The sequence below is a fragment of the Erpetoichthys calabaricus genome, chromosome 5 (genome assembly GCF_900747795.2).
Source record: "Erpetoichthys calabaricus chromosome 5, fErpCal1.3, whole genome shotgun sequence".
Taxonomy (NCBI): Eukaryota; Metazoa; Chordata; class Cladistia; order Polypteriformes; family Polypteridae; genus Erpetoichthys; species Erpetoichthys calabaricus.
Genome location: NC_041398.2, coordinates 26,743,277 through 26,770,019, shown reverse-complemented (window position 1 = coordinate 26,770,019; position 26,743 = coordinate 26,743,277). Strand labels below are relative to the sequence as shown.

The window sequence follows — 26,743 nt, the reverse complement described above, 5'->3', positions numbered from 1 at the left end:
CCCGTGTCTGCGTGGGTTTCCTCCGGGCGCTCCGGTTTCCTCCCACAGTCCAAAAGACATGCAGGTTAGGTGCATTGGCGATTCTAAATTGTCCCTAGTGCTTGGTGTGAGTGTGTGTGCGTGCACGCCCTGCGGTGGGCTGGGATTGGTGTCAATGGAAAGAAAAAATATATACTGTATATGCAAAAAATACACAATGAAACAAATTGTAAACTCTGAATTTCCAAATATCTCCAAGAAACTGAACCATAATAAAATAAAAAAACAATAAATATATATATTTGTAGAAAAATAGATTCATTGGCTTCCAAATGAGGTATGATCTCAAGAAATAAGAAGGAGATGGTATGAATGGCCAATTACACTAATTTGTGTCAGACAATAATAAAAGTGAAGGGGTAGAAAGGAATCTTATACTGGGAGATAAGAGAATACAAACTGACTATCCTAAAACACAAAACTTCATAGTGGAAAAAGCAGACAGTATCCTAACACTAAAGTCTTTAGCTTTGGCTTTATGCTCTATCAGGCTTAATCAAAATCTAATTAGCTTCAAAGGACCATATTTGGAACTCAGATATCAAGTTTCATCAAAATCCGTCAATAAATGTATGCATCAAACTTCCCTACATATACTGTAGTTATATGTGTTGTGGTGTGGTGGGGGAAGGGGCGCAAAGCAAAATTGTTTATTAACATAAAAAAATGTACAATATTTTCAAAAAAACAGCAGAAACACACTGAGAGCATAGAGATACAAGTAGATATAGCATCACTATGAGAGCGTAATGACTGGTTGTGCATCGCGGTTCTGGCAGTAAAGTTGTGCTTTTACATAATAGTGGCATGGCGGTTTTCAAACAGTGCATCATTCTCATTGTTATTTTACTTAAAACTGCACTTTTATTTCAAATAATTTGGCTGTGATAGTAAAAGACAATATAAACACATTTCAATGTGTAAGTTGTTTACAAAATCATAAAAAGTAAAGGGAAATATCTATAAATGTTTTACTAATTTTCAGTGATATTAATGTTTTTACAATTTTTTTTTTCTTCTTTTTAACCCAAAACAACCGCATCATCGATCAGCACCCTTCAAAGATCACCACTGACAGTAGTCCAGATGTGGGTGGGGTCTCCCTTGGAGAATCGCCAACGATTGTCATATTGGGGGATTATTTTTCCCTTGTAAGCAAATGTTTGCGACCCCTTTCTCATTTGATACTGTTGCAATTCACGACTCAGTGTGACCAAAGTTCAGATATCACAGGATCACGACCCACAGTTTAAGAAATATGGCTCTAGATAATCTACAGTCTATTTAAGTGGCTTGAGCATGGGAAAGGTGCTATATAAATAAAATTATTATTATTATTATTACAAAGAAGTATGCTTTGTTTTACTAAGAAAATACAAGCACCGCATTCCTTTTAAGGACTTTGTTGATGTCATAAGTTAGCAATCAGCATTGTTGGCAAGTAACAATGAAAAGAAGAAGAAAATATTCTAAATATACATAAAATAATATAAATAAAAATATTGTCCTCCATGAATCATTAAAGATTTTGGATGAGATGTCAACTCAGCTGCTGGTCTTGAGGAGTGTCAGCCACCAGGTACAAAGTAACATGCCTCTCAAAGACCTCTGGAAGAGCACCTGAAGCAGTTCTGAACTGTGTGTTTTAGGAGAATTAGAAAAACATGTTGTGCCTTTCACTTCATCCATGGAAGTGAATGATGCAGCGGCAGTGGGGCTATCTGCAAATACTCTTATCTAATTTTACTTATTCATAAATCTTCCCCAGTGCTGGTCACGGCCTGTTATTGCTGTAAAGTGTGCTGAAATTGCAGAAGTCCGAAGGTCACCCTTTCTGCTTGCCAACTGTGCACCTGCCTATCAGAAGAGTCCTCAGGACTAACTTGTACTGAACAATGCATTTCTGGCTGCAAAGAGACAGACATTTTCCATACAGTGGTGGTTTATACTGTATTAGGTCATTTTCCTAATACACCTAGGATTTACTCTGTATAGAGTATGCAGCACTGTTCATGTTTATATAGAGTGAGGTGATATGGGCACAGCTTAAGGAGTTGATTCTGCATGTTCTGTTTTTTTTCTGCACTGGAGTGGCTCTGCTGCATCAGCTGTATCAGACGGACTTACTTCTTTTTGAATTTTGGAAGAGAGATTGAAGACATCTGAGAGGCTAATACTGTACTTTTTGCTAATTCATCTCTAAAAATGGAGAGGCTTAGAGAGGACCTTTCAAGTGTGTTAGAGGAGCTGAGGACACAAGAGCTGAAGCGCTTTGTGTTTAGAATAGAGTCAGCAGAGCAGAGACACCAGTGTGCACACATCCCAAAAGGCCTGTTTGAGAAAGCAGGGAATGAGACTTGGGAAATTGTACACCTCATGATTGGTTATTATGGAGAAAAAACTAAAGATGTGGCTTTGGATGCGTTAGAGGCAATTGGAAGGAGGGATCTGGTGAAGAGCTTTGAAGGTAAGTCACAATTTCAGCAGAGTGGAAATGTGAACATTTAAAGGAAACAGCAGACATAGCTTGATTAACGTTTGAAACATGTAGCAAATCAAAAAAAGAAAAATTAGTTTTCCTTATTATAAGTTTTGAAAAAAAAAAAGGATTATTGTCCATTTGAAACACTGTGTGTCACAGGGTACCCACGTGTTAAAGGGGGTGGTACCGCTTTTCCACCAACTGAGCCTAGATGGAACCATCCTGAACTGCCGTGGTCTCATACTACAAAACATCTTACTTCAAAGATTTGCACTTTGGTGAACTGCTAGGGGTTTGCCACAAGACAATAAGATCTGGCTCGGAGACAATCTCTAAGTAGCATGAGCTAAAGGTAAGTAACTCCATTAGTCAGGCTGCACAAATAGTTTCTGAACACTGTAAGTGGACTGCTTCCAGATGACATTAGCTGATGTCTCTCTCTGTGTCAGCCCCATCTTTTCTGTACAGCATCACCACTAAACTCCACCACAGTGCAAATCCTACCCTCATTACCAAGTTAATTTCTGTGGACTCTCACCATAAAACGTAAAAGTTCAAAAATATTTCACTATGATGAGCAGCTGGTGGTCATTTGCGAACAAGCAAGATCTGGCTCAGAAGCAATCTATTTATAGTATGAGAGTAGGACAACCTCAGCTGATCTCTCTCTCTGTCAGCTTTCACCCTGTTTGTGTACTGTCACCAAGACGCAGCCTTAAAGTAAACAACAAGCTGGAGTAAACCAGTCCCATCTAGGAGTATCAGAAGTACTAGTTAAAAAACAGAATTCAAAAGATGGGCGAATGCAAAAATCCAAAAACATTAGACACAAATACATTAAAACCTAAACAGTTAGGTAATCACTAGACTAACAAGGCATAATGCTAGAGCACAACTAATAATTAGTGCTGCTCCTCCAATCACAGGTCTGTTGCTTGATTCTTTTAGACTTATATTAAGCCAGTTATCATGAAAAAGAGTAAGAGAGATATTCACATTTGTGTTTGTGCATGATCACAAGACAAAGGTGACTTTTTCACTTTTCCATCCTCTTTAACATAATATAATCAAGATAGAGTTACTCAAGTGACCATTAGCATTGTGTTCTGAGTCACTAAAGAAGCAGCAAATGAAAAGATCCCTTACAAAACTGAGGCATTCACAGAATTACTGGAAGGTTTTTAGAGAAATGCATTAATTCATTAAAATAGGTTCAAATTGAATGACACCTTAGACATGTTCTGAATTACTTGCAGCATCTCACTGTTTAATGTAGTTATCTTTACTGTGTAGGACAAAGTGGACAGTGCCCATTCTGCTAGGCTTTAGTAGCACTCCAGGCCTGTTAAGAAATCAGATTTAACACAGATGCAGGCCTCCAGCTGTGCCTTCCCCCATTTACATTCCACACTAAGTGACTGAACCCCTTCTTGTACCAGGATCTCACTGGACTTCATCTTAAAACAAAGGTGTAAAACAAAATTACACAGGTATCTCCTCAAAGGACCCAGAACACATGAGATGAACTCAACCAAGAACAAAGGGTTATAATTCAAGGGATGACAACTAGGATGGGCAGAATAACTCACCTGTTAGAACAACAACAACAATATTTATTTCTATAGCACATTTTCATACAAGTGACGTAGCTCAAAGTGCTTTACAGAATGAAGAAAGGGTAAAAAGACAAAATATAAGAATAAAACTAGGCAATACAGTACTAATTACCATAAAATAAAAGTAAGGTCCGATGGCCAGGGAGGACAGAAAAAAAAAAAAACTCCAGACAGCTGGAGAAAAAAAAATCTGCAGGGGTTCCAAGGCCACGAGACCACCCAGCCCCCTCTGGGCATTCTACCTAACATAAATGACCTCAATCAGTCCTCATGGTATTCAGGGTTCACATGGAAGAACTTGATGATGATGATGGTCATGTGGATTTCTGGCCTTTAATCCATCAATGTATGGACTGCATGGTGCCCTGATTAGGTGATGGTGGCACAGGTCGCTACCACAGAAAACCAGAAACAAAACAGAAGAGAAAGTAGGGATTAGTACAGATTTTGGAGCCACCAGGAATAGTAATGATAATTAATTGAATATGCAGAGCATCAGGATTAAATTAAAATGAAGTTATGAGAAAGCCATGTTAAAGTAATGAGTTTTTAGCAGATTTTTAAACTTCTCCACCGTATCAGCCTGGCGAATTCTTATTGGCAGGCTATTCCAGATTTTAGGTGCATAACAGCAGAAGGCCGCCTCACCACTTCTTTTAAGTTTAGCTCTTGGAATTATAAGCAGACACTTATTTGGAGAGCTAAAGTTACGATTTGGAGTGTAAGGTGAAAGGCATTCTGAAATATAGGATGGAGTGAATTTATTTAAGGCTTTGTAAACCATAAGCAGTCTTTTAAAGTCAATTCTGAATGACACAGGTAACCAGTGTAGTGACATCAAAACTGGAGAAATGTGCTCGAATTTTCATTTCCTAGTTAAGATTCTGGCTGCTGCATTCTGCACTAGTTGCAATCGATTTATGTCTTTTTTGGGAAGTCCTGAGAGGAGTGTGTTACAGTAATCTAGTTAACTAAAAACAAAACCGTGAACTAATTTCTCAGCATCTTGCAAAGTTATAAGAGATCTAACTTTTGCTATATTTCTTAAGTGAAAAAATGCTGTTAGAAGACACTGATTTTGTTATTGGAAGTGATTTTAATCTAATTACGAGAAGTTAGACATTCCTTTAAAACTCTTTGCACCATCCTGAAGAAGCTCTCTGTAATATTTGCTGGACTCTCTCAAGTTACCTTCTCTGGGATTGTCTCAGAGAGGGGGGAAATATGCAAAAATTACTTTCTGAAACCTGCTTTCTAAAACTAGAGTTATGAGCCACTCTCTTTGAGAGCTGAATCTGACAAACTGTTCTCTTTGTGAACCTGAGAGTTGAGATCCAGTTTGCTAAGCTAAATAGTGAACCAGTCTGAAGGCTGAAAAGCAGACATCATTTCAAGAAGGGAACTTCAGCATCTAAACTGTTATACCAGAAAGAGTAATGCTTTTCCCTAAGTTGCATATGGCAAGCAAAGAGCCAAACACCGGAAAGCAAGCTGAGAAAGCACCATCACAGAACACCACAAATAAAGGATCATGCAGTAAAGAGAAATACAGTGGAACCTCGGTTCACGACCATAATTCGTTCCAAAACTCTGGTCATAAACCGATTTGGTCGTGAACCGAAGCTATTTCCCCCATAGGACTGTATGTAAATACAATTAATCCGTTCTAGACCATGCGAACTGTATGTAAATATATATATTTTTTAAGTTTTTAAGCACAAATATAGTTAATTAAACCATAGAATGCACAGCGTAATAGTAAACTAAATGTAAAAACATTGAATAACACTGAGAAAACCTTGAACAACAGAGAAAACTAACACTGCAATAGTTCACGCTATAGCACTACCAACTGCTGGCTAAAAACACTTTTTTTTTAATGAGTTTTAAACACAGGGAAAAAATTGAACATATGAAAAAATCCGTAATTTAATAAACCACCAAGAAAAGTAACATTGCAACAATGCACACTACAAATCGATCGCTGTAAACAGAAGTGAAAACAAAATCAAGCCCAGTGCATTCTTTAACTGCCTTCCTATCTTATGTATCCAGCTCTCTCTCTCGTGCTGCCTGTGTGTGTGCTCACCTCTCTCTCTCTCTCGCACTGCCTCTGTGTGTGTGTGTGTGTGTGTTGCGCTCTCTCGCTCTCTCTCTTGCTCGCTGTACAGGAAATGCACAGGGATGTACAAACCAAAAGGGAAACTGGCTTGTTCGTATACCGAGTGTGTGGTCGTGAACCGAGGCAAAAGATTGGCAAACTTTTTGGTCGTGAACTGATTTGTACGTGTGCCGAGACGTTCGTGAACCGAGGTTCCACTGTAGTGCACTCCAATGCAATAAGAATCCTCCACTTGAACCTGGAGAAACAACAAAGCAACAGCTCCCCACAACATTGGACATCATCCATAAAGACTTGGTATTGTAAAACTAGTTATCTGTTCCAAGATAAAGTAGAACTCTAAATGCCAATAAACATTCAGCCTATGTTATTTGTTTGTCTGTTTAGTCTGTCTGGGTACAGTCTTATATGTCAATATACTGCGTGTATATACATATATATATATATATATATATATATATATATATATATATATATATATATATATATATATGCATTTATCATACTTCTATAATCATTGTGCTAATTAATAAACTGTATTACTGTATTCCTACTGTCGGTCTCAGTTACCTTGAAATAATTAAGTAATCAATATAAAATTTACTTGCTTCCCACATATAAATTGACTGTCCTTGGGTGGGCAAGTTCAAATTTCTTTTTCAAATACTACAATGTGTAACTTTGATGTTTTCATCTTTCTTTTAGATGCATGCACTACCACTAAAACTACGGGAAGGAGAGGTGGTACGTAATTCATTCAATTCTGCTAAAGTAGTGTGAGGGTTATTGATTGCTTTTAGCAAAGCCAGAAGACATACTGGAATAAAACGAGAAAAAGAGTGCTGTAAATGGAAGACATTTCCTAGCAGGAATGGCTTGGGTAGGCCCAGCTCACAAGTTAGCTTTGGAAGAGAGTGGTGGGGACTTTCTAATGTGCATTTCTTACAAATTAAACATTGAATACACTCATGAGAATTATTTTATAGAGACTAGTCTGGCAGCTTTTCAATTTTCTATAGATTTGGATGTACAGAATCCAATGCCTACAAAAGCAGAAACGGTTTATTTTGTTTATCAATACATTATGTGATTCCTGGATTTATGGTATTTCTATTTTGTTGAATTCTTTAATTATAAAATAATTTTCATTACAATCCAATTTTTATTTTCATAATATTCCTTAAATATGTGTTATTTATTTAGATAGCATGACAAATGTACACATGACAAAAAAGTGGCCAATACAAGTGCAAGGTGACAAATATATGTAGCTAGTAACACCAATCCCCCCAAATGCATTTAGTACATTCTGAAACATTTAAGAGAATATATCCCATGATGGTTATTGTGTGGACCAGTTCACTAACTGGTATTTATACTTTAATTTTACAGATTACATAAAAGAGTATAGAGAAGAAATAAAAAGAAAATATGAACACATTCACAGGGATACTTTCCTACCAGAAGAAAGAGTCGAGTTTAACTCTCAGTACACCAGTCTAACTTTCATTAAAAAACGGCAAAAGTTAGATGAAAAGGAAGAGGAACTCAAAGCAAGAGGAGATGACTTGGTGAGTCTAATGGAAAAGCACAGAAAATACAATATTACTATTAATGAAATCTTTTCTATAATTGAAAATGATGATGATAAAAGGGAACCAAGAACTGTGGTCATTCAGGGACCAGCAGGTATCGGAAAGACGTTCACAGTTCATAAAATCATGCTCGACTGGGCCTCAGGTGAACTTTTCCAAGACAGATTTGATTTTGTGTTCCACCTCTGCTGCAGAGAATTGAGAATAAGTGATCATGAAAGTCTCCAAGAACTGATAATCAAGTGTTCTTCAATTTTGGAAGAAGCTTTGGAAGAAATATTGTTGAATCCAGAACGTATTTTATTCATTTTTGATGGACTTGATGAACTTGCTTTCAGTGAAGTTAATGCAAGAGATGAAAGTGCAGTGAAATTCTTATTAACAAGAAAAATCATGCCCCAGGCTTCTGTGCTGATCACTACACGGCCAACTGCTTTATCAGTGCTTAAAGGCAAAATCGATCGCTATATCGAAATTGTTGGATTTCTAGAGGATGGAATAATGGATTACTTTTTAAAAAGTTTTAAAGACCAAGAGAAAGCTCTTAGTGCATTTAACGTTATTAAAGGAAACAGTGTAGTTCTCTCCATGTGCTTTGTGCCAATGGTCTGCTGGATTATCTGTTCAATGATGAAAGAAAATGAAGAAGACAGAGAAGATCTTCTGAAAAATGTGACAAATGCCTCACAGATTTTGCTTCATTTTATAAATACATTGCTGGAACATCACTTCAATGTTTCGGGAAATTCAGACTTTCTTCAGAATGTCTGCAGACTGTCTTATCATGGGATCTGTGAGAAGAAAACTATGTTCAAAGAAGATGAGCTCAGTAAGTTTTTTATCACAACTACTGGTAGTGAATCCACATTTTTCAGCAAAACTCTTTTTAAGAGGCACTTGCGTGTGAAAGCTATGTACCATTTCCTGCATTTAAGTATTCAGGAGTTGCTTGCTGCACTTTATTGTGCTTCCCAAGCCTCCAACGAAGAGACTGAGAAACTGCTAAATGACTCTCTCAGCCTTGAACAAGGGAATCTCATACACGTGGTGCGCTTTCTTTTTGGCCTGGCTAATGAAACATCACAGGAAATCATCGAAGACTTAAACATTATTTCATTAAGCATTGAGAAAACAACTTTGCAAAGCTGGTTCTCAAGAGCTATAACATGGTACAGAGAAACGTACCCAAAGACTTCGGACCAAGCAAGCAATCATTTTTTACTGCAGCTCTTGTACTGCTTATATGAGATGCAGGATGCAGAATTCGCTACTCAAGCCATGAAGGAGATTCCTTGGATTGACCTTTCTGGATGTCTTTTGAATAGAGTTGACTGCACTGTGATTAAATACTGTATCGAGTGCAGCGAATGTGTACAAAACCTTGATGTGTATCGATGCAATCTGGATGATGTGGCAGTGAAGATTCTCTGTGAGATTCTTCCTAAATGTCTATCTATCAAGTAAGTTTTTTTCTTTTTAAACCTATTGCAGTGAATACTATTATCTTAAACATTACATTAATTCTGCATAGCCACTGTGGTTAATACTGTTGCTTCTAGGATCCTGCAGTTTGGGTTCAAACTCCATGCTCAGTTTTTGGCAGTTATTGCTTAATTTTTTCCAACAACTCCAGGATGTGGCTGTTATACTGATTAATCTTTTTATTAATTAAGAGAGCAAAATACAAACAGTAAACACAGGAAAATATTATATAGTTAATAATGTCTTTCTTAGGTGTCCATCATTAATGATGTTTTCCAATGTGTCATTTCCTATCGGTCTGTTGGTGGCTAATAAGTCCTATCTTAAAGCCACACAATAGGTGTACAGGAAGGGCGATATTGTGGTATAGCTACTACTGATGCTGCTTTCCTGCATTCTGTGACAGTTTAAACATTTTTATCTCACTTGTTCTCAAAGATAGGGTAGACATTTTTGTCGAGGTGGACAAGCCAATCTCGTCTTGTGCACAAGTCTCCAGTTCTCCGAGGGCATGCCAGTCTGCTTCAGGTAGTCTTTAATCTGATCTTTTGAGGTCCATGAAAGTTCTACATATAAGATTTTACATGGCATGAGAGAGTTGTCCATCCTTATGATATGACCTGTTCACATTATGGTCTCAATGCCGACTAGGTCTGTTCTGTCAAGGAATTCCAGGGTTGTTTCTCTGTCTTGCCATTTGATGCCCATGATCATAGCTTGTCCAAGGCATAAGTGAAAAAATGAAAATGCATAGGGCTCCTCAGCCAATGGGGTTGGGGGGCATCTACTAACCCTGTAATGGAAGATATGGAAGTGAACGTGGACAAATGATGATCAGGCTCTGTAGAAGGAAAGTGCACCCTGCTTCTTTTCTCTACATACTCTAAGTAGGACTCCCCCCCACATTTTTGATCACAGTGGTTACTCCAAGGGCCAACAGCCTTTGTGAAACCTTTTAGTGTAACTTGTTAGTAATGGGCTTCCAACCTTTATTTGGTTTAGGGTCTCAACAAGATAAAACAGGCACTGCACATGGTTGACCACTGGAACCTTATGTGAAAACGTTCAGGCTGTTTCACATGCTTTTTCTAGAGTGCCCGGGTCTCACAGCTATAAAGAAAACTGGTTAGTACAACTGCTTTGTAAACTTTGATCTTTGTAATGAGTCTGATATTTTTGTTGTTCATATTTTTTTGATCTTGTTTGTACTCCACGTTAAGTTGCATGGTATTGAAAATGCAGACAGACTTTTTCACTTTGGGCACATACACCTTCAGCATGACACTGCCCAATCTAAATACTAGCGTAGCGAATTGCTCGTATACTGAAGTGACTTTAGCTGCAAGTGTAAGTCCCATTTTACTTTATGGTGCCAAGCAGAGTTGCGCTGGGGTGCAACAGTCTATTAGCCAGCGTAAGCGCAGTGAAGAATCTGTCTGTTGTTATGGTCCTGCCTTTGTCCCAGTCTAATAGCGGTCACGGGACATCATATCTTTGAACACATAGTTCATGTTAACATAAAAGGGAACCAAGAACTGTGGTCATTCAGGGACCAGCAGGTATCGGAAAGACGTCCACAGTTCATAAAATCATGCTCAACTGGGCCTCAGGTGAACTTTTCCAAGACAGATTTTATTTTGTGTTCCACCTCTGCTGCAGAGAATTGAGAATAAGTGATCATGAAAGTCTCCAAGAACTGATAATCAAGTGTTCTCCAATTTTGGAAGAAGCTTTGGAAGAAATATTGTTGAATCCAGAACGTATTTTATTCATTTTTGATGAACTTGATGAACTTGCTTTCAGTGAAGTTAATGCAAGAGATGAAAGTGCAGTGAAATTCTTATTAACAAGAAAAATCATGCCCCAGGCTTCTGTGCTGATCATTACACGGCCAACTGCTTTATCAGTGCTTAAAGGCAAAATCGATCACTATATTGAAATTGTTGGATTTCTACATACACCGTCAGCATGACACTGCCCGATCTAAATACTAGCGTAGCGAATTGCTCGTGTACTGAAGTGACTTAAGCTGCAAGTGTAAGTCCCATTTTACTTTATGGTGCCAAGCAGAGTTGCGCTGCGGTGCAACAGTCTATTAGCCAGCGTAAGCACAGTGAAGAATCTGTCTGTTGTTATGGTCCTGCCTTTGTCCAGTCTAATAGCGGTCACGGGACATCATATCTTTGAACCCATAGTTCTGAGCAGGCATCAACCACAGTACCAACTGTGGTCATCACTGCTGTTGTGAAAATAATGGAGATAAATACCATCAGACAGGGAGAGGCAAGTTCGTTGTACCACGTGAAGGTCACTGAGAGAATAAAACTGAATAATAAAAAAAAAGTGCTTTTGCAAGTAGCCAAAATTTATACTGGGTGTTACAGACTCAAATCAAATGTATGTTTTTATTATATTATAGTAATAATAATAATAATAGCAGCTCACTACTCAAAACATGGAGAGCTGGGTCTCAAACCGGCAACCTTTTGGTTATAAGACAGCCATTCTTACCTCTGCACCATCCAAGAATGCGTATCAACTTTCTGTCGATTGAGCTTGGTTTTATAATTCATTAACAGCAACATGTAAATCAAATGTTTTTTTTTCTTTGTTTATACAGTATTCTTGAATAGAAGCGTATGTGTTTATTTGATATTTGGACTAAAGTCGTTATTAGTATAACATGGAAAAAGTTTCTGCTTTAGGTATGTATTCAGCATTTTTTGCATTTCTCACATTTCCTTTCATCCTACACTTAACCAGATCTTTGTAGACACGGAACACACATGAAATGCATGTGATCCAAATAATGATATACTGGATTATTTACCCTGTACAGCTTCAGGCACAGGGCCATTCTTAGCAATTTGGGGGCCCTACGCGGTTCAGAAATGTGCAGGCCCCGGATGTGGGGGGGGGGGGGGGGGGTCCAGGGGCGCATAGTCCCCCCCCCCCCCGAGCTCAGGAAGGTGTTCTAATAAAATGTCCAGAAAAGGTCTTAGATGACCAGTAGGCCCACATGTACGCGTGAGTGTTTGCAGAGTGGTAAAATATTCATTTTGTTCTGGACCTTGTAAAGGCCGGTAATATAGGGATATTTCATGATTTTATGGGGATCTCTCTGAATGAATCTGAAACGAATCTCTAAAATTGTTTGCTATAGTGCATTTGGCAAAGTTACGATGGCATGACAATATTATTAGGGATTTACAGTAGGTGAAGATTGAAATTTGGATAATAAATTACCATTGTTAATGAGACTAAGAGATGCACTGAACTGAATTTCCTAGGACTGGCACAGACGGCTACAGTGCCAGGAGCATGACAGGGGCCCCAGGCCCACAGCCCGACAACAACAAAAAAAAAATTGTAAGTCGAGGCCGGGTCGGGGCCCTACGCAGATGTGTAGTTCGCATATGCCTAAGAACGTCCCTGCCAGGTACCTCAAAAGCAGATAAGGAGCCTTCAGCTGGGAGAACTTTTTGCCTGAGTTGAGCTTCGTCAAGGTTGGGGATGGGATAGCAGGCTGCTTGCTGCTTGTACTTATCCACACATTTACAAAACAAAAGATGCTGATGGAGTGGTGTGAAGGAATTTAAGGTGGGCCGGAATTATACGTTTTTTCATAGGCTTTAGGGATTCTAGTGTTAAAGTGTTTGCTTTGTACTTCAATAAAAAATTTCTCCACAAAAAAACAATAACAGCAGTAGGTGAGGATTTTTGTGGGATGAAGAACATGCAAGTGCAGGCTGGAGAAGAGAGACAGGAATTTACATCTGGGGACCATTGTTCAATAACATTGCTTGCAGCTGTAATGGAGGGTTCTTTTATACAAAACAAAAAAAAATCCTAAATTTCATAGATACTTTATTTGTTTAGAAATTTTATAAGTTTTCAGTTGTACTTAAAAATCTATTCGATATAGTATGATTCCAGTAGGGACTAAATTAGAACAGTTATGAAACTATTTTGTTAAATAGTTACAATACAAATTAAATGGAATGGAACTGCTTTATAAGCAATGGTTAATATGATTCAGTTGGGGAACATTATTTTTTGTTATAATATTATATATGTTGTCAGAACAAAGGACAAAAAACCACAAAAAGGTTTGGGGTAGCCACCTCATATATTGTAGAATTGGTCGCTGGAAAAGCAAAGAAAACAAATTTCAAAACTGAGTTCAAGTCAGAACTGATGTATGTGTACAAAATGGCCATTTTAAAGTCTGGCAGAGGAAATGAGGTCACTGGGGCCAGAACTGGAAGTAAGGTCTTTTAGACCTGAACCGGAAGTGACGTCATCAGGGTCGGATCCGAAGTGACATCATCGGGGCAGTCAGAATTTCCCGTGACTGGTCTGCAGGAGAAAAAGAGAAAGGATTAGTGCACTCCGCCACCCCCTGGTCTCGAGCCTTTTGACTGCTTGCCATGCGTACGTGTGTGGCAATGTTTTATTTTTCTTGAACATAATAAATTCCTGTTGGTCACTTAGTAATTTTTCCTGGGATTTCGGTACACGTAGATAGCAGTTTTGTTTTCATTTCACAGTTGTGTTTTGATTCTAAATTATTTGTTTTATCACTGTGACTTTATATTGGGTGCCCCAATTCTCTCATTACTACACATTACTATGCTTGTTACAGGCTGTAACATCATCGTACTTTCTGGTGTAAACATATGGTGGCAATGAGCATGTTCAATATCCCTTGGTATATAAAACTTTTGTATTGTTGTGGAATTTTGCCTTAATATAGCTGCTTTATAGCATCCCACATGTGCAATCTTACCTGTATGTGGAAAGCTGCATCAAGCAAAGAGACTTGCTAGCTCTGCACAAGCAGACCAAACAGTTGTTCAGACCTGAGCTACACCTGTGCCAGTCACCAAAGCAGTTGCCCGTTTACCGCGCTGCTTTCTTTTGAAGATGTCTCTTCTTAGCTGCTAACTCCTGTGGGAATATAGCAAACACCCACACCAGATGCTCTTAACAATAAACCTTGACCCAATCAAACACTATAAAATTAATTCTATTATAAAACAACTAGTGCTGTGAATCAATTAAAAAAATTAATTGCATCTAACATTAAAACATCTGCTTATAAAATTAATAAATAAATCATGAAGTAAATACATACTGAATTGCAAAATTAATGTAACATCAACACAAAGGACTTTAACAAATTAATGGCATAATTTAAACATAAACAATGAGCTTGAACCTATTACTTGAGCAAGTATAGCCTGAGTCTGAATGCCTTCCTCAAAAGCAAGTTGAAAAGAAAGCAATAAGAAAATGAAGCCAATGAAATTAATTCTCAAATTGGTATAGCAAATCAGACACAGACATGTCAAAATTAAAAACAGTCTAAACAGCTGTTGACTTTGAATGCACTATTAAGGACTATTTTAATCGAAAGAATAAGAATCTCTTAAATGGGAATACTTTGAAACTTGTGTTAAAACTCCACAAATTACTATCCTTAATTTATCATCAATGATTGAAAGTGCTGTGTCTGTGAATGCCAACCTCCAAACTGCTTTTTTTTGCTGTCTAACCCCTCCACAGTGCCCTCCCCATGGGCAGTTTAGCAAGTGTATAGATTTAATGTTTTTTGTGGCTGATAGAATTGTTACGATTTTTTGGATTACAAAAATGTGCCACTGCAGAAAAATAGTTCGAAAACATTGCTCTACCAACACCTTTGCTCCTGGCACACAAAAAAATATCCCATTAGCTACTATCTTGCTTAAAAACTAACAATATGTATTACTTGGATGGTTATGTTGAATTTTTTGCATAAATTAGTGAAGATACTGCAAACTTGAATCATGGGTAGGGATAATCATCATACTTCTGTTTCATAGAATTATATGATCATATCTGGGCAGTCGTCATCACTGTAAGCAACCTCGAAGACTGGCGGTTTAAACACTGAGGTACTAGAGACGTATTTTGGTTTTAGTGCCACTCAAATTTAGCACTTGATATGACATTGATCCAATCTTCTTACAGAAACATGAAATGAATAAAAAAGAGAGAGGGCTTAATTTTCACCTTTGCAACTTTTCTCTATCATTCCACCAGGTTTGCCATAAACCCGGTCCCCACTCCTTTTCCTCCCACTCCCCAGTATTTACATCAGTATGTATAAATGAAGAAAATAAACACTAGTGCTAAGTACTGACATGTGGAGTATTGCTGTAAACCGTGTAATATGAAATGTTAAACCAGTCAGTCAGTCATTTTCCAACCCGCTATATCCTAACACAGGGTCACGGGGCTCAACACAAGGTGCAAGGCAGGAACAAACCAAGGCAGGGTGCCAGCCCACGGCAGGGCACACACACACACACACACACACACACACACCAAGCACACACTAGGGACAATTTAGGATGGCCAATGCACCTAACCTGCATGTCTTTGGACTGTGGGAGGATACCCTTACTGCGAGGCAGCAGCGCTACCAGTGTGCCACTGTGCTTCCCATGTTAAACCATTAAATGAAAATTTTATTTCAGAAAATTGTAAAGGTAAAATTTAAATACAGTACAGGATGTGTATGTAATTGTTTAGGTACACACTTAACTTTTTTATATTATTGTTTTTTAATAAAAAAAAAAAAAACACTGCCTAACACGCTCACCCCCATTGTCGACCCTTGATGCGACAATAGTTTTTAACTTATTACACAGGCCACATTAATCGCAAAAATTAATGAGTCAACTTTCCCAGGCCTAAAGGCAAAATTAATAAAAACACAGTAAAACCAATGGTAGCAAAAGCAGAAAACGTATTTGAAAAGAGTCTTAAAAGGATAGGAAATTGATTTGAAAAAGAATCTTACTAAAATATTTATGTAGAAAAGTAAAGGTGATGAAGGATGAGTCTTTTAAAGTCTGGGTGCTGATCTGCTTAAGATTGTTCTTCAGTCCTTGTCAATTTCTTTGAGCTCTTATCCTTCTCTGTTCTCCTTGTTTTTCCCTCTGTCCTGCTCTTCTCTGCCTTCTGTTGTACCCAGCATGCACCCAAACCTAAAGGCCTAATTTAATGTCGAATTACAAGAGTAAGCAATCAGTGTTTTCCTTTGTCAGACTGTTTGTCCATTCCAATCCTAATTACCCCAGGTCTAATAAATTAACAATTTGTTTAATATTCTAAAATAATGATCTAAAAGATACAAGGTTCAAGCTAGTAAATACAGAATTTGAAATCAAATTAAAAAATATACACAGAGTGTATTTAACATGGGATTAAAGATTCCATAGTTAAAAAGCTTAAGGAGGCTCTGTTCAAATAAAGTGAAGAGGTGCAGGTTTTCTTATTGTTGGCTGTTTACTTAGGTGTCCATCCATCCATTATCCAACCCACTATATCCTAACTACAGGGTCAGAGGTGTCTGCTGGAGCCAATCCCAGCCAACACAGGAAACAAACCCACAGGGCACACACACCCACCCACTAGGGACAATTTAGGACAGCCAAAGCACCTAACCTGCATGTCTTTGGACTGTGGGAGGAAACCCACGCAGACACAGGAAGAACATGCAGGGAGGACCCGGGAAGCGAACCCTGGTCTCCTTACTGCAAGGCAACAGCGCTACCACTGCGCCACCGTGCCACCCGGTGTCCTTATTGCTGGCAGGTTAATCAGTGCACATAAGGCGCATTTTAACTTGTATTTGAAATCCATTTTCTTATTTCATATATATTGTTTAAAAGGCAGTTCAGTATTGTTAGTTTTGAACATTAAAATATTCATAGGGTTTATTTTTATACCAATACAATCTCTGTTAATATATTCTAGCATTAGTTAGCAATTTAAGACCTTTTAAAAGTTTAGAACGTTGTCTCAGCTTTTGACCTTTTCATTTCTCTGTCTAATTTAATGCCTTGCCCCTTCGAATCACCTCATAGTCTTTTTTTTCTCATTTATAATCATTCTGGGCTTCTCTTTAGTGCCTATAACATTTTATTTAGTGTTACTTTAAGTGTCAATGTCTTGTAACATTTCCGAGAAGGAAGAGCTTGAAAGATGTGATGGCCAGGATGAGAATGGTCAGCAGTAATCCTCACGTGCAATGGAGAATTGAGTTTTTTTAGTTTTTGGAGTTACTAGGTCTTTCCCAATGTTATGAGTTAGTGGTAATGGCCAAAAATGTCTTCATTCCGGTCATAGCACAACGGACAAAGCTAGTATGTACATGGTATTTTACATACTATAAGAAAAAAATCGAGCAACTCCACTGACCAATGAGGAAAGACCACCATGTCGGACTACAATCACATGATTTAAATGCTGTGACTGTGTGATTTAAATGGCAGATGTTGTTGATTCATTGTAAAAGCAATATTGTGTACATGAAGCTCAGGAAAAATGAAATCTAGCAATCGATAATTACATGTATATTAAATTAAATGTAAATAAATAAATAATTAAATGTATATGGGGGACATCATTTTTGCAATTTGCCAAAAACTTCAAAGGTGTGACATACTAGGTTTTTCCATAGTTGGTGAGTATCATGCTGGAGCTCTTCCTTCACCTGAAGTTATATAGATTTGGGATTGTGGGCAACTCACAGCCCATTATCATCTCTGTTGTCCAAATGTTTCCATGATATTTGGCCTTGTTATCAACAGTGGTTGCGCCAAACCAAAAACTTACAGAGGATGTAAAGATGGAATAGTTATTGCAGTTTGGAATTGAACTAGCAATAGCTTTGGCAAATTAAAATTCAGCAGTGAGATAAGGCTATCATGGCAATGGTATGTTTGTAGAAAGTTTGCATGTGTGGTGGTTACAAAATTTCACAATTCTAATCTAAAGTACTAATTTTGAAGTTTTTTTTGGCATGCAGTTGTTTGGGGAAGTGATTAATGGTTACATCTTTAATAGTAGGGTGTGAGAGTAGTGTGTTTTTCTCCTTAATGTTATAATTTTAACCATTTTTTTGTCCCAGGTTGCATTCAGAAAAGCTTACTGAGGAGACACTGGAAAACCTTTGTGAAAATCTTACTTCACAGCATCAGGACATACAACTAAGCATATGGGAATTAAAAAACCTGTTCTTTGTTTCACTTGAATCCTCAGTAGAAGCTCCTGAGTCCAGGTGAATTCCAATTTATTTTCTCTAATATTTTCATGAATATCAATCTGTACTTCTTAAATTTAAAGGTTTGTCAACTTCTATAAAAAACACGTACTACCCATCTTCATGTTTATATTGTGCACTGAAAGACCTGGGTGGGGAGTGGCTGCCTGCACAAAACAGCATGAGAGATAAAAGACAAATATATTTTTTCAGCAAAAACATGAATCCAAACAAAAATTGTACCACTAAAAGGTGATATACGTCCTCATGAAAATGGTAAATATTCCACAGGGACTAACGTTGATTGCTGTGTTATGGGGGAGCAGGCAGAATCCTAATTGGCTATGAAAAGTTTTCCATAACAGATGGTGGAGGTTTGCTGCATATGGTGGAAAGCGAGCCTTCAATTCAAACGATCGCTCTTGCTTGAGCATGCTGCCTAGCCGTTCATGAGAGAATTTTCTGGAAGTGGTTTTTAAAAAATGTTCTAGCAAAAATACATGTGTTTGGCATGTGATAGAATAGCTAATGTATGGATTATGCGAAACAAGCAAATTGAGATTTTTTTCATGGACGTTTTTATATTTTTACTGTTTGTTCAACTTTGGCCCCTACAGATGCCTTTATTATTTCCATTATCTAGAAAAACATGACATCAGCTATCACTACAAACAATATGGAGTAAATAACAGATAAAAAAGTAAATACACATTATTGGGTTGAGTATTCATTTAAGTAGTTTCTTTATGTTTCAGTTTGTCCTTTTTAAAGTCAGATATTACAATTACAGTTTGCATCAATCTCAGTGATTCCCTATATAGTTAAAAAAAATTTTTTTTTTTCCTGTAATTAAACTTAATTTTTTTAGTTTTATTTACGACCTTACATTTTTAATATTAAACATAACTAGCCATATTTCTGCCTAAATCACAATTTTGTTTATGTCCTACTGTAATGCTTCAATACATTTTTTAATATATTGCATAGAAATACTTTATGTCTTCGTTTAACATGATATCAGAAGGCTCCACAAAAAGTGAGGACTTTGAGTGGTTTATACCATGCAGCAAAAAAAAGAAACACAACATTATGCTTCTAAGATTTTTTTAATATTTTGCCAGTACTCAGTTAACCTTCATCTATTATTTCTTAACCCTTCCTACATTCTGTATTAATTATCATCAATACTTTACTCATACACCTAATTTTAACTGTTGTTTTCACTTCCCAGGGTACTTCATGAGAGTCTTACTGAAGAATCGATTGAAAGTCTCGGTGAAAACCTCACTCCACAGGAAAACAACTATGGAGAGCCATGTGTGACAGAATTTACTGAAGAATCTATTGAGTATCTCAGTGAAAACCTAACTCCACAGGAGTACAACTACGGACAGCTGGTTGTAACGGAATTTACTGAAGAATCGATTGAATATCTCAGTGAAAGCCTTACTTCACAGGAATACTGCTATGGAGAACTGGATGTGAAGAAAAGAGAAAATGAGTCTGACTTTTCTCTTGATGATGAATTGAATGACACTGAGACAAGGTTGGATTTTACAATTTATATGATTTAATATGATGAAATGAAAATCCAATGTGTAGGGAACAATTAAAGGAAAATATATCGCAGATTAGTAGTTATATATTTTACATACCTTGTTACCAATGTAGCTGTATGTTAATATGGAATAGGTGACTTTGACTGATTCGGACAATGAGAAATTAAAATCCCCCCAAACATGAAAGTCACAAGTCCTTTAAAAAAGAGGAATTATTTAACAACCTCTTTAAGTTCTCAATCTTGACTAAACATTTCCTAATTGTATAATATTGCAGAGTCTGCCTACAGGATATATGGCACAACCTCCCTGCATGATTGTGCTCTTAAACTCTGGTTAAAAACACCTCCTGAGTGGTCATCTAAAGTAGGATACTTAACCACCTCAGAATCAATTGATGATAATACAACATTGCCTGAGTTAACCTAAATCTGACTCTGTTCAGTTCTCTGTTTTCTAATGACACTTGAAATCAGCATAACATCTGTCAACATCATATATGTGACCTGAGATGGCTGAAGAGTCCAATCCATGACCTTGGGGCAAAGGAAGTTGTAGATTATATTAGGGAGTAACTTCCTCTAATCTTTTTTGTGTTTCCTCTATATCCATTGCCAACCTTTGTTCATACTATTACAGAGATTGTCTGTTTCAAAATGATATATGATGTAATGAATTATATGTCGCCACGGGTAAAGTTCTTTATCTAGTGAATTTTTTATGAGACAAGACTCAGGTGTTCTGACTCATAGGCCGAAAGACTTTAATGCAGGTAATCTGTCACTAAACAAGAATGGTGAAATTGTTGTGATAGAGGCATGGGTGATGGAAGATCTCAAATATTCTTAGGTAACAACAGTTAACAGCCTAGAACTGTAGTATTAACTTTTGTTTATACATGTATTTTTGTCTATTATGGGGGTTTTAATCACAAGAATTCAATTTCTGTTATTATTTCAGTGTTTTGCTTTGTAATTTAAAAGTTACATTTGTTAGCATCTGAGTTATGTTTATTTTATTCAACACCATTTTGAAGGTCACATGACTTTAATTATCACTCTGATGACATACTGGAAGCTATAATAGAAATATGGCAGTATTTGCACTTATCTCTCGATGCATGGAAAACCTGATCTTCACAGCGACAGTTAGCTTTGTTTCCAAGTAGATCTTAGCGATAGTAGATTGTGTTTCGGTAACGACTCTTCTTAATTTTTTTGTTTTGCTCTTTGATTCTGGTCACTCATTTTCATTTTAGCTTCTCCCATATTCTGACCCTTGCTTATCTGTTTGACCATGATTTCTCAGTCACCTCATGGTTGTCTAATGCTCATAATAATCCTTGACATTCTGCATATCATAATAATACAGAAGGATCATGAGCAACCCTGAAGTAATTCATTTTATTGCTGAGATCACTTGTCACCATGAGGAGCAAGAGACATTTTAAAGGAGCGGGTCAATAATTTAACTGCTACTGTGCAGCACCTGCTGAATAAAGTCAATACACTAAAACAAGCTCCCAATACTACTGTACTATTATTGAGCCATACAATCTATACACAGAGTGTTATTTTAGAGACCTGAATACATTTTGAGGCTTCATTAATCAGAACAAGCTGATATTTGTTCAGAAGCCTTGCACTTATGCAACTAATCGTGCTAAAATAGCCTTTATTTGTTTTTGCTGCTTTGAATATGCATTTGCTGTTTACGGCAATAAATATTCATCTTATTCAACTTAGAAAATTTCTTCAAAGATTTTATCGTACTATTTGATCAACCTGACGGAATGTGCACATTAGTAAATACGGATAAGGAAGTCAGTAGTTGGTAATTTCATAATTATATCTGAGATTCTGACTGCCTAATTTGAACTTGGATAATATTCCTTTAGCTACTTTTGTTTTGTAGTGGTTCTGATGAGATTAAAGATGAGCTGATAAAGTATTACTTCGGGAAAATTCTTGACAATGTGCTAGTTTAGTGCAAAAAATTGCAACCAGATGTAAGGAGATGAGTTTAGAAAGGAAAAGTACAAGGTCTTTTCCATTTTAATTAGTTAAAAAGTCAAATCATCCTGGGTAATAAACGGAAAGACCCAATAAAAATTGGGAAAACAAGCATCAGCTCAGAAGAACAACACCATACACCATTTGGTCTTTGTTTCTTCTATGCACAATCAGCCATCTAATTGCAAAATGTCCCAAGCTGCAGGAAAATTAAAAGCATCCTTCTCATTAAAGGGGTTATAGGTCAGGTATTTAATAAATTTACATGTGAGTCTCTGTCTCTGTTCTGTAGAAAACTGTACAATAATAACTGAATAAGTTTCATTTATTTATTTCATTTTACAGAAACTTATTTAATTATTTCTCAAACATTCCGCTTGCTACTGCTGGATTGATAATGCATATGTCTGCTTCAGTGGTCTACCTAGAGAAATACTGAGCACATAAATAGTATGCAATCAAGTAACAAGAACCAAACAGACATTATAGGCCTACATTTAGTTCTAATCAGGTTGGAGATTAGTAAGTTTAGAACAGATAATTTAGCATAGGCAGAATAGCGCAGAGCTGTCATTCCTTTCTCACATTGCCAGGTTCTACATGGAGTCTGCATATTCTTCCTGTGTATTTACAGATTGACTGGTATCAATGAGTTTACTCACTCAGAAACTTAACTTAGTTATTTTACTATCATGTTCTCAGCATGTGTTATAAAAGTCAGTAATTAGTTTGTGGTGCTTCAATCTTTCACCATCGTTGTGCTCTGTCACACACTCTGCCTTTTTTAGTGTCTGAGTGTGGTTTTTATTGTGCATGGGCATGACATGCTACAAAAAGTGTGAAATGCACTTCAAAAATCTAAGGCTTTTGTTAAAAAAATCAGTGTAATCAGTTTAGTTCAAATTTGTTGTTATTTGTACAAAATACAATAAAGGTTTTATGTGCTCTTTTCAGTACGTTGCCACTTGGTATGAATCTTTCTCCATAAGCTGTGTAAAATAACAACATTGAATGTAATGGGTGAAAAGTAGGTGTCGTTTAAGAAAAAAATAATCATATGATATGAGCACATACCTGTTGTTCTTATAAGACATAGCACAACATAACTGCTGAAGAAACAGAACTGCAGAAACAAAAGTAGCATAATAAGCAAAAAATAGTATGCCAAAGGTGAGGTTGTCATAATTCCACACAAAACATCCACTGCAAGCAGATGAGCATGCAAGAAACGTATCCTTACCTTGAGAAAATAGTGCCAAGAATCTGTGATAAAGTGTGTTACTTTCAGTTTACTGTTGTTGTCACAATAATGTATCAGAAATCCGCAAGACATATTTTCTTAAATCGAAACCTTTGCTATTTTAAAAAGGATGTATCTGGTAAATTTTAAGGTGTTTTTTACATTGCAAACAGGTACACATTAGCTCAGTTATAAAATGCAAGAGCAGACTAGTTATTTTTAAAAATTTATAACAAATGCTGCACTGTAGAATAGAATTTCATGTGGAAAATTATTTTAATGCATACCAAAATTGTGAGTAACTTTGACTTGGAAAAAATATCAAACCTATCCTTTAATACCACCATGGCCTAACCAGATTGTCATTTAAAACCAGTACAAATAAGCAATAATTTTACACTAATTTTAGACATATAAATTTATAAAAATATGATTTTGCTGTATGAATGTATGTAGCTAGTTTCTTGCATTTCTCTCATTTGACTTCATGTATTTGTTCTTGTTTCTTTTCAGGCTACCTACTGAGACCTACTTTGAAAAGGTGGTGGAAGTTGTTTATTGCACAGAATTTCTTATGCCTACAATGGAAATCATCCTTGAACATCCTAATAAGAGTGTTGAATTTCTCACTGAAACACATAAGATTGAACACACATATCTGAACAACGAAAAAAGAGAATACGAGTCATTTAGCTTTTCTGAAGATGTACCAAAGAATAACAATGAATCCAGGTTTAGTTCACATTTTTTACTATTTTATATCCTGAAGATTTATTTGAATTCTGGACAAAATAAAAAACAAGTTTATTGGCCTGGCAGAAATATTAAGACAGTGAAACATTTAGGCTATCCTCATTAATGAAGACTTAATTTCAGTAATCTGATATTTTTTACAAGCTTGTTTAAATCATAACATTGACTGGGAGAAAGTTTTCTTCCCATTCCTCCATACAGAACTCTTTCAGCTGTGTGATGCTTGACTTGGTATTGTGTGCACAGCCCATTTCAAGTCCCCCATGGTATTTTGACGGGATTCAGATACAGGCTTTGACGTATTCATTCCAGAACCCTCCATTTGTTTCTTTCTTTCAGCCATTCCTTGGTGGATTTACCGGTATGTTTAGGGTCAACTTCATATTGCAGTTCATTTATTTTAGTACATGGGGGCTAATCTATGCACTCTTAAAAAATCAGCACCATACAATATGAGCGTGAGATTCAAACCCAGAATGCTGAATTTATGAGGTAGTCACACAGCTTACTGCACCACCATGCAACACACAAATGCTTATGTACTGTTGTGTTTTGATAAAAGATTGTTGCAAAATACTTTCTGTATAACAAATGATGCGAAATATTTTTGAGATCTGTTTTGCTTTAGAGTATTATTTTCTTGTAGTCTCCTATTGTTACTGGAATTCAAGGCAGCCATTCCTTCTTAACATGACATCACAAACATGCTTTGTCCTGTGAGAGCTCACTATTCCTGGCCTATTTAAAGCTTGGAGATGTGCTTCAAATTCTCAGCTCTTCTGATCAATTTGGGAATTTCCAGACTCCATCACTTGGACATTTCTTGCAACTTTCTAGCTATTTTCCTTCTTTTTCAACTTTGTTTTTGCAATATTTAACTTCCTTAGACATGTATATTTTGGTCCCTTTGTCTACTGTTTCTTTGTTTTGATACTGTGGTGGTTTATTCTCTTAAGGGTTTAGCTAAAGTCGGTAGGTGATGTTCATTCAAAGGGTCAGCTGAGCAATGTAAGCTTTTGCAGGTTTAATGTAGAACATCTGTTTTTAATCTCTCTTTCCAGGACAATAAGAGAGCCTGTTAGTTTTTTTTTTTCATTGTCTCTGACAATGTAGTGCCATGTTTTTCTCTAATAAATAAATTTATCATTGTCATGTGTGTATGCTTATGATAGTGGACAGATGTAGTCATAGATCAAGTTATGGAAGGTAGTGCATGTAGGGACATACCAGACAATAAAAAGAGAGAAAAAGAAAAAAAGTGGGTGCCCATTTAATTTGTTTATTAAGAAAAGTTGGGTGCATAATAAATGACAAGTATTAACTCTTCTGTATTATCTCCATAATTGAGAAAACAAGTTATAAAATTAAAAGATTAAAAACCCCACAGGCTCCTGGGCATTACACATATATTTACACTCTATAAACATCACATATAAAAATAAAAGTAGCTGGGTCGTGGTCTTCTTCGCAGATGTAGGGCAATAGTCACTCACACATTAGATCGAGGGGCAGCTATGTAATCTACGAGTAACCGCAAAGTTTATTATGTGGAATAACATGAAGTACTGCTGAAACAGAAAAATGCTGGTACTATTGAGAGAGGGTGAGATGTTAGAAATATCACGGCTGTAGCTGCAACACAATTACTTTTCGTTAGGAGTGACATTTCTAGGGCATATTCTACAGGTGAGTTGGTGATTCTGAGCCTCCATTCTCTGTGGATCATTAAGACAGAGGTTATATCACCATCATATAATCCTGTTGCAGCTGCAGTCAATAATATTACCTAATGTTCATGCAGTAACATGCAAAATATAAATAAATGAGATCTTACAATCACTATAGACTCTACTAATGATATGACAGAATGAATGAATAACACTTACATATTTACCTGAAGAAAGTTAAAATAATACCTCTTGGCTTGGATGACACACATGCTCATAATGCTGAAGGGATGATGTTTTTGGTACAACATCTGCATTACATTTTACTCACATAGGCCAGGGCAGCACTCCAGGTCATTTTGACAGTAGATCATCATCCACCCATGAGTTACATGAGACAATTAAATTTCACATGCGATTGTACTAATGTATAACTTTTGTCATCTTTGCTTTCAATGTACTTTCCATAGATTTCATGTCCTTTTCACATGGTCGACAATAGTGACAATAATCTAATGTAGCTTAACAAGTGTAATTATTTTTATTAAATTTATATGAGGATGTACTCTTTCCCTGTTCTCTGACCCTTTAAAGCGAGAGGAATGTGCAGCTGCAAGTCATTAATTGTCGGTATGCCGCCATTAACAGCCAATCAGATGGCTAGCTGAGCAAAACGAGGAGAAACACGAAACAACAACACTAGCAATACTATTAATACTTAAACTTGGCATTGATTTTGTTCCACTGTTCACTGCAACAGCACTTAGACCTGACCATCATCTCCTGTTAGTACCATACTACTTAGTCCGACCTTTATCCACAGCTAGTACTGTACCATCTCCAACTGACCCTTTGTGACAATAATGCATTTCATTAGTGAAAACTTTGAGATGTTTGAAAAACAACTAATAGGACGTTTTTCAATACATAATTCCAAGTTATTCCAGTATTGTTCAGATGTCAAATATGAAACATGCACTAACTATAGCAATGTCCAGTCCAATTGTGTCGGTTGAATATTTGGTTAAATTCACCTAAAAGTAACATTACTGTTCGGAATATATTATTTAGTTAGCATT

General features: G+C 36.7%; 1 protein-coding gene across 1 annotated transcript in view; it reads left to right on the top strand.

Annotated features, from left to right (window-relative positions):
* Nucleotides 1-1,917: 1,917 nt before the first annotated feature.
* The window catches only part of LOC114652453 (NACHT, LRR and PYD domains-containing protein 3-like), a 34,127-nt gene continuing 9,301 nt past the window's right edge, over nucleotides 1,918-26,743 (top strand). Inside the window, exons 1-6 of the mRNA XM_051927392.1 lie at nucleotides 1,918-2,506; nucleotides 6,965-7,003; nucleotides 7,652-9,314; nucleotides 18,302-18,451; nucleotides 19,665-19,979; nucleotides 23,758-23,976. Coding sequence (XP_051783352.1) covers nucleotides 2,245-2,506; nucleotides 6,965-7,003; nucleotides 7,652-9,314; nucleotides 18,302-18,451; nucleotides 19,665-19,979; nucleotides 23,758-23,976 — 2,648 coding nt within the window. The 5' untranslated portion in view covers nucleotides 1,918-2,244. The remainder of the gene's footprint in view (nucleotides 2,507-6,964; nucleotides 7,004-7,651; nucleotides 9,315-18,301; nucleotides 18,452-19,664; nucleotides 19,980-23,757; nucleotides 23,977-26,743) is intronic.